The sequence below is a fragment of the Schistocerca americana genome, chromosome 11, assembly GCF_021461395.2.
Source record: "Schistocerca americana isolate TAMUIC-IGC-003095 chromosome 11, iqSchAmer2.1, whole genome shotgun sequence".
NCBI classification, from domain to species: Eukaryota; Metazoa; Arthropoda; class Insecta; order Orthoptera; family Acrididae; genus Schistocerca; species Schistocerca americana.
This window is the reverse complement of record NC_060129.1, coordinates 111,447,722-111,463,949: the sequence shown is the minus strand read 5'-3', so window position 1 is coordinate 111,463,949 and position 16,228 is coordinate 111,447,722. Positions and strand designations below refer to the sequence as shown.

Sequence of the window (16,228 nt, the reverse complement as noted above, 5' to 3'; positions counted from 1 at the left end):
TCAAAGTGGGGATCATCTGGGATGGAAAAAACATCAGAGAGGTGGGGAGGTAACACCTACCATCTTACCAATATGTAGCAACCATTTGCAGTATACTATATGAGTATGATGAGTTTAATTCTGAACCAATATAACTTCTTCCATGATATGTTAGATCAGATGCATAAACAGTATTATTAACAGCAATTCCATATATTGGTTGTTTTACATTTACAACGAAAATTGGCTTTAAGGAAGAAAGAGGTTAACACCCTCTATGTCTATAGCGGAATATCCAAATTGCAATAACCATGCATTTGACTGATGTTTGACGCCATCTATGAACTATTCAGTAAATATGACGAACAATATACTTATTAGGTTTTAATAAATATATCTAAGCCATGGCTCAAATGGTTCAAATGGCTCTGAGCACTATGCGACTTAACCTCTGAGGCCATCAGTCGCCTAGAACTTAGAACTAATTAAATCTAACTAACCTAAGGACATCACACACATCCATGCCCGAAGCAGGATTCGAACCTGCGACCGTAGCGGTCGCTCGGCTCCAGACTGTAGCGCCTAGAACCGCACGGCCACTCCGGCCGGCTTATCTAAGCCATATCAACCAATAGATGTATACAGCACGTGTCCTCCAGTGTTTTTATAATTTTTAAAAATGTTTTTTAAAAAATTAAAAAAGTTTTACCCACCTGAGGTAATTCAAATGTTTTAATAGTAATAACGGACTCACAAGGAGTGAACATGAAATTTTATTACTTGACGATAAAGATGAAATACGTCGGACGACAATGTAAGAATTTTACTTATGTTCCATTTCATGTAATTAAATTTGAAGTGGTTTACTACCACTGAGGGTTATATGTAGTTCGCATAGATGGCGCCATATAACCAACTGATGTGTTCTCCACACAGACCACCTTCCGCAAAAATTAGTATTCCATGAACTGTGTACAAAGCCAGACCAACAGTCATTACATGCATTGACCAGAAAAAGGATAGTGGTATTTAATATACAAACCATATGACTTAAGCCATTAATTACAACTTTTTTATAACATCATCTAACTATGTACCTGTTGTATTCTCAGCATTGAGAATGGCTAGTAGCTAGCCGAAATCTAGATCTGCCAATAAATATTCCACACCCTGCCTCGTCTTCACCGTTGTGTCCCCCCTACCCTCCATCTCTACACCCTTCATCTCCTTTCCCAAGGTGGCTTCCATCAACTCCCCCTCCCGGATGATGCCCTCTCTCCCGCCATTTATCCCTCCTATCAACTCTGATCCTCACTCCCCTTCCTTTCCTCTGTCCTTTTCCCAGGCTCTCTCTGACCCCCTTCCATCCTCTTTTTTCCCCACCTCCCCTCTCTCTGCCCCCCTTCTCTCCCCCATTTGCATTTCCCTCCTCTGCCTCCTCTCATTCCCTCTCGCGTCTGCTGTGCCCCTCTCCCCCTTTATGAGTCCTCTCCCTCCTTGGTCCCCCCCCCTTTTTGTTGTTTCCTTCCTCCCTCCTTGTTCTTCCCCCTATTCCAGGTCCCCCCCCCCCATCTGCCTTTGCTCGAGAGTGTCATCTTTGTGCCACCATTTTCGTGCAGTTTTTTACAGTGAGTGCTCTGTGTTGCGTTTTTTGGGAAGTGTTGCGAACGGCCATCATACTGTCGCTGGGTGTACTTTTTATCTCTTGCGAACAGAAACCAGACTGTCGCCATGTTTTTTTAATTGTTTGTGCACTATGTTACTTATCTGATTCCTGTGTCTTTTATAAACATTGCCAATCCCTTTTGCTTCTGTTTTAACTTTACGCATTTTTCCGCCGTTTTACACTTTAAGTCACCGTTTTATCGCCTGTTTTTCTTATTTCTTTTCTTCTTCCGTTTTTTAGAAACAAAGTCTGTAGGCAGTAGAGCAGCGTACTAAGCTGCTGCCAGCCCGCCCCCTTCGGGGGGGATTGAACATCAATAAAGAAAAATAAATAAATAAATATTCCAAAGGACGACTGATAGCTGAAATCCATTATTTACAAAATAAAAGTTAGGGTGTTCACATACAGAACAGCCGCCATTGTCCACAACTGAATATCAGTGCAAAATTGTATCACTGTATGACACATTATCAGGAGATCTGACATCATAAACACCAAGATGTGTGAAAAAGTAGGTGTTTTTTTGACATGGGATTTTGATTCTTTGAGGAATTGGTGAAAGTGGGAGCGTTAGTGGCATAAGAATTAGATGAAGGGACTGTGAAAGGTGACGGCCTCTAGCCCTATTCTATATCTTCCATACCGTTTGGTTCGGTAGGTTAGACTCGCTAGTGACGTAATTTTCGGTTCAGTGGCCGAAGTTGCTATTCTGTACACTGCTGAGGACTGTTATGGTTGGAGCTGCGTGACGATTTGTCATCTATTTACCGAGAGCTGGTGAGGTATTGGTGAGGCAGTTCATTCGGTTTGGTGTGCTTTGATTGTGAAAACAATTTGTCATTTCATAAATATTAAGTGGCTTTTTAGTTTTGAGTATAGAGATTATGTTTTACTGAAGAATCACAGGAATGCTTCCAAGAGGAAAGGGAGTTCATAAATGTTATTATGCATTCATTTCAGCCGAGAATCACGGAAGTGGATACGGCACTGTTATGGTGAATGCAACAAAGGTGGGCAAGAAGCTAAAGGAAATCCTATGTCATGGTATTTGCCAACGTAATCTACGAGACGAGACGAACCCTTTTGAAATGCCCAAGAGCAGCTTTGTAGGAAGGTACTGACTGAACAGGAAGGCAGTCCATAATTTGCTTGAGAAAATGTGGCTGTACATGAGAGCCCATCAAAGAGGTACAGCCATCCTTTTGCGCCTGAACGTATATTTGTCAATTGAACAATCCTTATCAGTCATCAAATTTTTAACACAGGCAGCTATTTTGAGGCAAGCCAAATATAGTGTTCGAAACTGGTCAATAACAGTCTTACTGCATATCGGTTTTGTTTCCCCGGACGGCGTATAATGGTAATATGCAAAGCCATTTCAGTGTCACTCGGATTCGATCATACAGGGTGTTTCGAAAATGACTGGTATATTTGAAACGGCAATAAAAACTAAACGAGCAGCGATAGAAATACACCGTTTGTTGCTATATGCTTGGGACAACAGTACATTTTCAGGTGGACAAACTTTCGAAATTACAGTAGTTACAATTTTCAACAACAGATGGCGCTGCAAGTGATGTGAAAGATATAGAAGACAACGCAGTCTGTGGGTGCGGCATTCTGTACGTCGTCTTTCTGCTGTAAGCGTGTGCTGTTCACAACGTGCAATTGTGCTGTAGACAACATGGTTTATTCCTTAGAACAGAGGATTTTTCTGGTGTTGGAATTCCACCGCCTAGAACACAGTGTTGTTGCAACAAGACGAAGTTTTCAATGGAGGTTTAATGTAATCAAAGGACCGAAAAGCGATACAATAAAGGATCTGTTTGAAAAATTTCAACGGACTGGGAACGTGACGGATGAACGTGCCGGAAAGGTAGGGCGACCGCGTACGGCAACCACAGAGGGCAACGCGCAGCTAGTGCAGCAGGTGATCCGACAGCGGCCTCGGGTTTCCGTTCGCCGTGTTGCAGCTGTGGTCCAAATGACGCCAACGTCCACGTATCGTCTCGTGCGCCAGAGTTTATACCTCTATCCGTACAACATTCAAACGCTGCAACCCCTCAGCGCCGCTACCATTGCTGCACGAGAGACATTCGCTAACGATATAGTGCACGGGATTGATGACGGCGATATGCATGTGGGCAGCATTTGGTTTACTGACGAAGCTTATTTTTACCTGGACGGCTTCGTCAATAAACAGAACTGGCGCATATGGGGAACCGAAAAGCCCCATGTTGCAGTCCCATCGTCCCTGCATCCTCAAAAAGTACTGGTCTGGGCCGCCATTTCTTCCAAAGGAATCATTGGCCCATTTTTCAGATCCAAAACGATTACTGCATCACGCTATCTGGACATTCTTCGTGAATTTGTGGCGGTACAAACTGCCTTAGACGACACCGCGAACACCTCGTGGTTTATGCAAGATGGTGCCCGGCCACATCGCACGGCCGACGTCTTTAATTTCCTGAATGAATATTTCGATGATCGTGTGATTGCTTTGGGCTATCCGAAACATACAGGAGGCGGCGTGGATTGGCCTCCCTATTCGCCAGACGTGAACCCCTGTGACTTCTTTCTGTGGGGACACTTGAAAGACCAGGTGTACCGCCAGAATCCAGAAACAATTGAACAGCTGAAGCAGTACATCTCATCTGCATGTGAAGCCATTCCGCCAGACACGTTGTCAAAGGTTTCGGGTAATTTCATTCAGAGACTACGCCATATTATTGCTACGCATGGTGGATATGTGGAAAATATCGTACTATAGAGTTTCCCAGACCGCAGCGCCATCTGTTGTTGAAAATTGTAACTACTGTAATTTCGAAACTTTGTCTGCCTGAAAATGTACTGTTGTCCCAAGCATATTGCAACTAACGGTGTATTTCTATCGCTGCTCGTTTAGTTTTTATTGCCGTTTCAAATATACCGGTCATTTTTGAAACACCCTGTACAAACTTCTCCTTTTGTTCCACCATTTCCACTGATGTTTTATACTGGTCAACGAGAACATTGTGACCACCTACCTAATAGTCGGAGTGTCCACCTTTGGCATGGATAACAGCAACGACACTTTGTGGAATGGAAGCAATGAGGCCTCGGTAGGTGATTGGAGGGAGTTGGCACCACGCCTGCACACGCAAGTTATCTAATTCTCGTAAATTCTGGGGAGGAGGACGGGCAATGAGCTCAGACGCCGCGTTCGATCACATCCTACATTTGTTCGATCGGGTTCAGATCTGGTAACTAGGGGAAGGGGGGGGGCAGCACATCACTTGGAAGTCGTTACTGTGTTCCTCGAACCAGCCAATCACATTCCTGGGCTTGTGACATGGCGCATTATCTCGCTGAAAAATGTCACTACCATCGGGAAACATGTTCGTCGTGGAGGGGTGTATGTGGTCTGAAGCATCTTATAACGATATGTTTACGTAATGTGTATACCTAAACATACAGTTATAAATGTCCCCGTTCGTAGTCGCTAATTATAATAATATGTTTACTTTTGTGCTGTAACATATAGCTACAATCAGCGGTGGAAATATATTTGCGAACGCCGACCGTGTGCGGCTGTTTCTTGTTGGATCGTCTGATCAGTCGGAAGTTGCATTGCAGAGGAGAGTAAATGCCTAATCAAAATATAATTATTTTTGGATAGCTCAACATGAATTTTCTAAGGGACCGTAGTTTATCATGCATTTACCAGTAGAATATGGCGCGGAGAAAATATTTCGCCGCATACAACTTCCGTCCGATTTCGACGAAAGAATTCGTGACTGTGAACTCTCTATGTGGCAGAAACACAAAGAAAATTAAATAATTTCATGAAGAAGTGAGACATAGATTCTATAGTAAATGAATAGTCCATACACCAGTTCCATTTAACTCTGAATTTATGGCAATTAATAGACGAACTTACACTGCAATGAAGGATTTAACATGGATGCCGTTTTGACTGGCACTTCTCTTCTCGTAATAAAAATAATTCCTTTGACGTTTTCACATACACGTCGCACAATAAATCTACTGCTATGCAGTATTGCACTTTTAGTATTGCACTTTTACTTTACACTAAAATATTATTATTTTTAACGATAATAATGCGGCGGCAAGACATCCGCGTCCGACACAAGTTACAAGAAACAAGAGAAGAAGAGTAACTGTTCATCGAGAATATTTCGTACATCAAAAAAAATGTGTAAAAGTGATCTTCTTCTGTCCATTTTTCGCGACGCGGTTTTCAAAGTCAATAACTCACTGCATCTCTGACGGCACTTCGACAATAAACAAGTTACGTCACAGGTCGTTCACCTTTTACATTCTCGCAACATTATTTGCTAGCTGTAGCTGTTGCCGAGCGACTGCTCGATTAGTGAATGATTTAAAATGATAAGGCAATCACATAATGTTACAATCTACATCTACATTTATACTCCACAAGCCACCGAACCGTGTGTGGCGGAGGGCACTTTACGTGCCACTGTCATTACCTCCCTTTCCTGTTCCAGTCGCGTACGGTTCGCGGGAAGAACAACTGCCGGGAAGCCACACCACGACATTGCCAACGACGACTGAAATGGGCATGTGGTCATCAGTGCTGGACATTGGCACAGTAGCAGAGTGGTGCACAGTCTGATGAATCCCGATAGCTTCTTCATCACACTGACAAATATGTTGTCTTCCAGGGGAAGAGGTGCTTGACACCTTTACTACATTACAGAGACAAACTGGTGGCACCTCCATTATGCTCTAGGGAACATTGAGATGGGCATCCTTGTTTATCATGGTGCCTTGCACGAGCCCCTCTGGACCCAGAGATGCCTATGTCAATGTTTCCTTCAGTGCTGGACATCGGCGCAGTAACAGAGTCGTGCACAGTCTGATGAATCCTCATACATTCTTCATCACGCTGACCAATATGTTGTCTTCAAAGGGAACAGGTCCTTGACACCTTTACTACAGGACAGAGACAAACCGGTGGCACCTCCATTATAATCTGGGGAACATTGACATGGGCATCCTTGGTTATCATGGTGCCTTGCACGAGCCCCTCTCGACCCAGAGATGCCCATGTCAATGTTCCCTTCAGTGCTGGACATTGGCGCAGTAGCAGAGTGGTGCACAGTCTGATGAATCCCGATACCTTCTTCATCACGCTGACAAATATGTTGTCTTCCAGGGGAACAGGTCCTTGACACCTTTAGTACAGCACAGAGACAAACCGGTGGCACCTGCATTATGCTCTGGGGAACATTGACATGGGCATCCTTGGTTATCATGGTGCCTTGCACGAGCCCCTCTGGACCCAGAGATGCCCATGTCAATGTTCCCTTCAGTGATGGACATTGGCGCAGTTGCAGAGTCGTGCACAGTCTGATGAATCCCGATACCTTCTTCATCACACTGACAAATATGTTGTCTTCCAGGGGAACAGGTCCTTGACACCTTTACTACAGGACAGAGACAAACCGGTGGCACCTCCATTATGCTCTGGGGAACATTGACATGGGCATCCTTGGTTATCATGGTGCCTTGCACGAGGCGCTGTGGACCCAGAGATGCCCATGTCAATGTTCCCTTCAGTGCTGGACATTGGCGCAGTAGCAGAGTCGTGCACAGTCTGATGAATCCCGATACCTTCTTCATCACACTGACAAATATGTTGTCTTCCAGGGGAACAGGTCCTTGACACCTTTACTACAGGACAGAGACAAACCGGTGGCACCTCCATTATGCTCTGGGGAACATTGACATGGGCATCCTTGGTTATCATGGTGCCTTGCAGGAGGCGCTGTGGACCCAGAGATGCCCATGTCAATGTTCCCTTCAGTGCTGGACATTGGCGCAGTAGCAGAGTGGTGCACAGTCTGATGAATCCTCATACCTTCTTCATCACGCTGACCAATATGTTGTCTTCAAAGGGGACAGGTTCTTGACACCTTTACTACAGGACAGAGACTAACCGGTTGCACCTCCATTATGCTCTGGGGAACATTGAGATGGGCATCCTTGGTTATCATGGTGCCTTGCACGAGGCGCTGTGGACCCAGAGATGCCCATGTCAATGTTCCCTTCAGTGCTGGACATTGGAGCAGTAGCAGAGTCATGCACAGTTTGATGAATCCCGATAGCTTCTTCATCACGCTGACAAATATGTTGTCTTCCAGGGGAAGAGGTGCTTGACACCTTTACTACATTACAGAGACAAACTGGTGGCACCTCCATTATGCTCTAGGGAACATTGAGATGGGCATCCTTGTTTATCATGGTGCCTTGCACGAGCCCCTCTGGACCCAGAGATGCCCATGTCAATGTTCCCTTCAGTGCTGGACATTGGCGCAGTAGCAGAGTCGTGCACAGTCTGATGAATCCCGATACCTTCTTCATCACACTGACAAATATGTTGTCTTCCAGGGGAACAGGTCCTTGACACCTTTACTACAGGACAGAGACAAACCGGTGGCACCTCCATTATGCTCTAGGGAACATTGACATGGGCATCCTTGGTTATCATGGTGCCTTGCACGAGCCCCTCTCGACCCAGAGATGCCCATGTCAATGTTCCCTTCAGTGCTGAACATTGGCGCAGTAGCAGAGTCATGCACAGTCTGATGAATCCCGATACCTTCTTCATCACACTGACAAATATGTTGTCTTCCAGGGGAACAGGTCCTTGACACCTTTACTACAGGACAGAGACAAACCGGTGGCACCTCCATTATGCTCTGGGGAACATTGACATGGGCATCCTTGGTTATCATGGTGCCTTGCATGAGGCGCTGTGGACCCAGAGATGCCCATGTCAATGTTCCCTTCAGTGCTGGACATTGGCGCAGTAGCAGAGTCGTGCACAGTCTGATGAATCCCAATACCTTCTTCATCACACTGACAAATATGTTGTCTTCCAGGGGAACAGGTCCTTGACACCTTTACTACAGGACAGAGACAAACCGGTGGCACCTCCATTATGCTCTGGGGAACATTGACATGGGCATCCTTGGTTATCATGGTGCCTTGCACGAGGCGCTGTGGATCCAGAGATGCCCATGTCAATGTTCCCTTCAGTGCTGGACATTGGCGCAGTAGCAGAGTCGTGCACAGTCTGATGAATCCCGATACCTTCTTCATCACACTGACAAATATGTTGTCTTCCAGGGGAACAGGTCCTTGACACCTTTACTACAGGACAGAGACAAACCGGTGGCACCTCCATTATGCTCTGGGGAACATTGACATGGGCATCCTTGGTTATCATGGTGCCTTGCACGAGGCGCTGTGGACCCAGAGATGCCCATGTCAATGTTCCCTTTAGTGCTGGACATTGGTGCAGGAGCAGAGTCGTGCACAGTCTGATGAATCCCGATACCTTCTTCATCACACTGACAAATATGTTGTCTTCCAGGGGAACAGGTCCTTGACACCTTTACTACAGGACAGAGACAAACCGGTGGCACCTCCATTATGCTCTGGGGAACATTGACATGGGCATCCTTGGTTATCATGGTGCCTTGCACGAGGCGCTGTGGACCCAGAGATGCCCGTGTCAATGTTCCCTTCAGTGGTGGACATTGGCGCAGTAGCAGAGTGGTGTACAGTCTGATGAATCCCGATACCTTCTTCATCACGCTGACAAATATGTTGTCTTCCAGGGGAACAGGTCCTTGACACCTTTACTACAGGACAGAGACAAACCGGTGGCACCTCTATTATAATCTGGGGAATATTGACATGGGCATCCTTGGTTATCATGGTGCCTTGCACGAGCTCCTCTGGACTCACAGACACCCATGTCAATGTTTCCCAGAGCATAATGGAGGTGCCGCCAGTTTGTCTCTGTCCTGTAGTAAAGGTGTCAAGGACCTGTTCCCCTGGAAGACAACATATTTGTCAGTGTGATGAAGAAGGTATCGGGATTCATCAGACTGTGCACCACTCTGCTACTGCGCCAATGTCCAGCACTGAAGGGAACATTGACATGGGCATCTCTGGGTCCACAGCGCCTCGTGCAAGGCACCATGATAACCAAGGATGCCCATGTCAATATTCCCCAGATTATAATGGAGGTGCCAAATCTGTCCTGTAGTAAAGGTGTCAAGGACCTGTTCCGGTTGAAGACAACATATTTGTCGGCGTGATGAAGAAGGTATCGGGATTCATCAGACTGTGCACGACTCTGCTACTGCGCCAATGTCCAGCACTGAAGGGAACATTGACATGGGCATCTCTGGGTCCACAGCGCCTCGTGCAAGGCACCATGATAACCAAGGATGCCCATGTCAATGTTCCCCAGAGCATAATGGAGGTGCCACCAGTTTGTCTCTGTCCTGTAGTAAAGGTGTCAAGGAATTGTTCCCCTGGAAGACAACATATTTGTCAGTGTGATGAAGAAGGTATTGGGATTCATCAGACTGTGCACGACTCTGCTACTGCGCCAATGTCCAGCACTGAAGGGAACATTGACATGGGCATCTCTGGGTCCACAGCGCCTCGTGCAAGGCACCATGATAACCAAGGATGCCCATTTCAATGTTCCCCAGAGCATAATGGAGGTGCCACCGGTTTGTCTCTGTCCTGTAGTAAAGGTGTCAAGGACCTGTTCCCCTGGAAGACAACATATTTGTCAGTGTGATGAAGAAGGTATCGGGATTCATCAGACTGTGCACGACTCTGCTACTGCGCCAATGTCCAGCACTGATGGCCACATGCCCATTTCAGTCGTAGTTGGCAATGTCGTGGTGTTAACACTGGCACACGCACAGGTTGTCAGTTGCACAGGCCCATTGTTAGTAGTGTTCTGTGCACTGTGTGTTTAGATACACTCGTATCCTGCCTATCGTCAATGTCTAATGTTAGCTCTACCACAGTTCACTGCCTGTGCTATTTTACCAGTGTGCCCAGTCTGTAACGTCTGATATCTGTAATGAGGTGTGGCCGCCCAACTCCATGACATCTGGACATAGTTTCACCTTGGTTTCACCACGTGTTGAAGACAGTCACCACACCAATCGTTCAACACCCAACAAATCGTGCTCATGCCGAGCCTCTGAGCCATCACAATCTGCCTTCAGTCAAACTCAGATGGATTGTGCATCTTCCCCATTCTACATAATTATAGCACACTCACTGATACTACATGCATCATGTGTGTGTGGTACTTGAATTAAATGAAACATATAGGTATCTTGTCCACATTTCATTCTCAACATTGTAGCAACTAAAATCGACCATACGGAAAGTATACGCTATGGACTTTTACCTCTGCAATCTCTTCAAAATTTCGTGCAATGGTTTACTACATTTAATGCTGCACATCAAAACAAAATGAAGTCATTTATGGGGGGAAGGTATCAGTCAAGAAGACGTGTAAAAATCAATTTTTTTGGCCAAACGGTTTTTGTGAAATCGAATGATAAGTGTGTCAAAGCAGTGGGAACACCATGTGTCTGCACAGGCGAGAAGTGCAGTGATGACAAAATCGCGCACAGCGCGGAATGCGGGGAGCACGTGTCTGCAGCAGCGAAAAAGTTAATGAAGAGGCAAAGCACTAGAAATTTCATTCAAACGAATAAAATTTGTGAAGTAAGGCACTCCAATATTGTTTTTAAATAAAGAAAATATTAAGCACCGCACAAGGTTTGAACTCATAACCTTTCACTTGGCAGCCCAACTCCTTTTTTTTTTTTTTTGATCGTTGTGTTTGGTCGTTGCGGACGTCGCAAGACAGCCTGTTCAAGTTCGGTGGTTGATCGTTCCACTCAGTTTTTTATTACAGAGGCCAACCGGCTCTCTGACCGAACACGCTGAGCTACCGTGCCGGCTCGAGATTCGATCCGGCGACCTTCGAATTACGAACCCGAGCGCTTACCGCTGCGCCACGACGCTCTATCCGTTCCGCTACCTCAGCTCATCGAATATTGTATTTCCATAAGGACTCTAAGAGCTCACGCAACTACTTATAAACACTGTTGGTATGACTATGAATTACTCACGCTTCGTCGAAGTACGATAGGAAATAAACAATTACCGCTGTTCTTTACTGCGAAAAAGCAGTTCGTGAGATTGAAACAAACACCTTTCCTTGCTATCGCCTGAATTAGGAGTCTTATTGCTTGTTTGGTTTAATTAATTAATAGAATATGAAGCAATTGGTATAAAGAATGCTTTTTCCAAACTTTCTATAAAAGAAAGTCTGCTATCAAGACATTGCTTTTGTTCTATTACTTTCTTTATGACTGAACGTTTCTAAAACTGAAGACACTCGTCCGTGCTCTGCACTGCAGTCGAGATCTGGCAGCGCCGTTCTCTGTTCATTGGCTGACTGTGTTTTGTGTGTTTTGTGACGTCAGATGCGCAGAACGAACCTAAACTCGGCCGCCAAGATATATGACGCGCACTTTAGTGTATCGCGTCGGCAGGTGGAGCGCCGGCTGAGGCAGCTGCAGGCTCCGCCGCCGCCCAAGGAGACGCGCGCGCTGGCGCGGCCGCCGCCGGGCGTGGGCCTGCTGGGCGGCAGCGTGGGCGGCGGCACCGGCGTGTACGTGGGCGGCGGCGCGGGGCGGCGGCGCGGGGGGCGGCGCGCGCGCCGGCAGCGGCGCCAGAGGGGGCAGCTGACCGCGCTGGCCCGCCTGCGCAACAGGGTGCGGCTGGCCGACGCGTGGACCGGCGCCCCTCCGGAGGCCGACGGCTGCTGGGGCTGGGCCGGCGACGGCGGCGGGGGCGGCGGCGTGGGCGGCGGCGCGGCGGGGCCCGGCGGCGTCAGGGCGCCGCCCCCCGACGACAGGACCAAGGTCAGCCAGCGACCGGCGTCACCCGTTTCACATTCTGTCAACCAGTATACACTGTCAGACAAAAAAGGAAGAAACTGTCCGAATCAGGGTCGATACATGTTATGTACGAGGGCCGTTCAGAAAGTAACCTCCGGTTGATTTAAAAAAATACACCAAGTTAAATAAAAATATTTAAATATATACATCTTACAACTACATCTTTGCACTATTTTTCTACATAGTCTCCATAGCGATTGAGGCACTTATCGTATCTCTTCACAAGCTTTGAAATTCCTTCTGCATAAAAATCACCCGCTTGTGCCTGGAGCCAGCCTGTGACCGCATCTTTGAGCTCTTCGTCGTCATCAAACCGCTGTGACCCGAGCCATTTCTTCAAATGCATGAAGAGGTGATAATCACTTGGCGCCAGGTCTGGGCTGTAAGGTGGATGGTTGATAACGTCCCACTTGAAGGACTCAAGAAGGGCCGTTGTTCTGCGAGCAGAGTGAGGACGGGCGTTATCGTGCAAAAAAACGATACCGGAAGTCAGCATACCACGGCGTTTGTTCTGTATAGCCCGTCGTAACTTTTTTATTGTTTCACAGTACACGTCTTGATTAATGGTCGTACCACGTTCCATGAATTCAACCAACAACACCCCTTTGGCATCCCAAAACACCGTTGCCATCAGTTTTCTGGCAGAAAAATCTTGCGAGGCTTTTCTTCGTTTGGTAGGCGAATTTGAATGTGCCCACATCTTTGATTGTTCTTTTGTCTCAGGGTTCACGTACTTAATCCAGGTTTCGTCACCGGTAACGGTTCTGTCTAACAATGGTTCTCCTTCGTCCTCATAACGTGACAGAAAGTCTAATGCAGAGGCCATTCTTTGAGTTTTGTGGTGGTCGGCAAGAATTTTGGGCACCCATCGTGCACAGAACTTACGGTAACCCAATCTTGCTGTCACTATCTCGTACAAGAGAGTCTTAGAAATCTGTGGAAAACCAGTAGATAACTCCAACATTGAGAAACGTCGATTTTCACGAACTTTTGCATCAACTGTCTGAACGAGTTCGTCAGTCACCAATGATGGTCTACCACTCCTCTCTTCATCATGAACGTTTTCTCGTCCACTTTTAAATAAAGGTACCCATTCACGGACAACTCCTTCACTCATAACTCTCGGTCCGTACACGGCACAAAGCTCACGATGAATAGCTGCTGCAGAATATCCTTTGGCTGTAAAAAACCTTATGACAGCACGCACTTCACATTTGGCGGGGTTTTCTATTGCAGCACACATTTCAAACTGCCACAAAAACTAAACTAGCGCAGGTACGACGTTCACTCGACCACGGCTTGATGCCGACTGACCTGTTGAGTGCGTGAACGCACAGATGGCGTCGCTACTCCCCCCACAACCTGCACTGTGACCAATCGGAGGTTACTTTCTGAACCGCCCTCGTACATTTACAGGGAAACAAATAATTACAACTTCAGAAAAATCGGATGATTTATTGCAGAGAAAAAGCTTCACAAACTGAGCAAGTTAGTAAATTATTGGCCCACCTCTGGTCTTTATGCAAACAGTTACTCAGCTTGGCATTGATTGATGGAGTTGTTGGATGTCCCCCTGAAGGTGACTGTGCCAAATTCCGTCCAACTGGCGCGTTATATCGTCAAAATACTGATGCTTGGATGGCTGTGCCTATTATGTTCAAATGTGTGAAATCTTATGGGACTTAACTGCTAACGTCATCAGTCCCTAAGCTTACACACGACTTAACCTAAATTATCCTAAGGACAAACACACACACCCATGCCCGAGGGGGGACTCGAACCTCCGCCGGGACCAGCCGCACAGTTCTTTTCATAGCAGCACCTCTGTGATTGTAATGCGTGGCACCGTTACAGGGCAGTGGTACGTCGACAGTATTCAGTGCCCTGTTTTGTTGCTATTACTGGTATGCCATCCTGGTCAACACAATGAGACTCTGCTGATTGTCTGGAGCGCCCTAGACCGCTCGGCTAACCCCGTGCGGCGTGTGCCTATTATGCTTCAAACTGTCTCAACTGGAGAGAGATACACTGACCTCGCTGGCCAAGGTTGGGTTTGTGAAGCATGAAGACAATCAACAGAGTCTCATTATGTTGCCCAGGATGACATACCAGTAATGACAACAAAACAGGGCACTGATTACTGTCGATGTACCACTACCCTGTAACGGTGCCACGCATTACAATCACAGAGGTGCTGCTATGAAAAGAAATGGCATCGCGGGTTGGGATGGGTTATTTGGGGAAAGATGCCAAACTGCGAGGTCATCGGTCTCATCGGATTGGGGAAGGATGGGGAACGAATTCGGCCGTGCCCTTTCGAATGATCCATCCTGGCATCTGCCTGAAGCGATTTTGGGAAATTACGGAAAACCTAAATCAGGATGGCCGGCTGCGGGACTGAACCGTCGTCCTCCCGAATGCGAATCCAGTGTGCTAACCACTGCGCCACATCGCTCGGTCTGGTTCTCAGGCCGAGTAGCAGGGAAGTCAATTTGGTATACCACTGTTGTCCAGGGCGTCTCCAGAAATGTCTTCTCTGTTCATCGGGCCACACTTCGAGCCGAGATTCATCACTCGAGGCAGTTCTACTCTAGTCAATGGCATTCCAGGCCGAACCGTTTCTGGAGACGCTCCAGACCGTGGTCTGTCGTGTGCCATGGAGCCCTAAAAACGGGAGTGATGGTTAGGGGTGCCATTTGGTTTGGTAGCGGGACCCCTTTGGTTGTCATCCGCGGCGCCCTTACAGCACAGTGGTATTTTGGTGGTATTTCATACACCCATCCTGGGCTTACATTGCAGCATTGTGGGCACGGCCTTCCAAGGAGCTCGTGATTTTGACGATCTAACGCTACAGGTGGACAAAATCTGTGCACGATAGCCCTCAGGAGGACATGCAACAACGCTATCAATGAATGCCAATCCAAATAACTACTACGATTAGGGCCATAGATGGGACAATACACTATTAACTTGCTCAATTCGTGAAGCTCTTTCTCTTGAATTAAATAATTATCCAACTTTTTTGAAATTATACTTTGTTTGTCTGAACATTTACATATCACATATACCGATTTCTCTCTCGTTCGCATAATTCGTTCATCGTCTACCTTGTTTTTGACTTAGATTGTATTTCATTTATACCCACCGGATGACTATAATTAAACTTTCCCTGCTTAAGAGGGCCCTCATGATAAAACGCGTGATCGTGGGACAACTACACTACTGGCCATTAAAATTGCTACACCAAGAAGAAATGCAGATGATAACCGGGTATTCATTGGTCACATATATTATACTAGAACTCACATGTGATTACATTTTCACGTAATTTGGCTAAATAGATCCTGAGAAATCAGTACCCAGAACAACCACCTCTGGCCGTAATAATGGCCTTGATACGCCTGGGCATTGAGTCAGACAGAGCTTGGATGGTGTGTACAGGTACAGCTGCCCATGCAACTTCAACACGATACCACAGTTCATCAACAGTAGTGACCGGCGTATTGTGACGAGCCAGCTGCTCTGCCACCATTAACCAGACGTTTTCAATTGGTGAGACATCTGGAGAATGTGCCGACCAGGGCAGCAGTCGAAATTTTCTGTATCCAAGAAGGCCCGTACAGGACCTGCAACATGCGCTCGTGCATTATCCTGCTGAAATGTAGGGTTTCGCAGGGATCGAATGGTGGGTAGAGCCACAGGTCGTAACACATCTGAAATGTAACGTCCACTGTTCAAAGTGCCGTCAATGCGAACAAGA

General features: G+C 46.7%; 1 protein-coding gene across 1 annotated transcript in view; it reads left to right on the top strand.

Annotated features, from left to right (window-relative positions):
• Positions 1–16,228, top strand: part of LOC124553344 (U4/U6 small nuclear ribonucleoprotein Prp31-like) — a 153,344-nt gene that overhangs the window by 111,751 nt on the left and 25,365 nt on the right. The window contains exon 4 of the mRNA XM_047127219.1: positions 12,061–12,432. Within this exon, the coding sequence (XP_046983175.1) occupies positions 12,061–12,432 (372 nt within the window). The remainder of the gene's footprint in view (positions 1–12,060; positions 12,433–16,228) is intronic.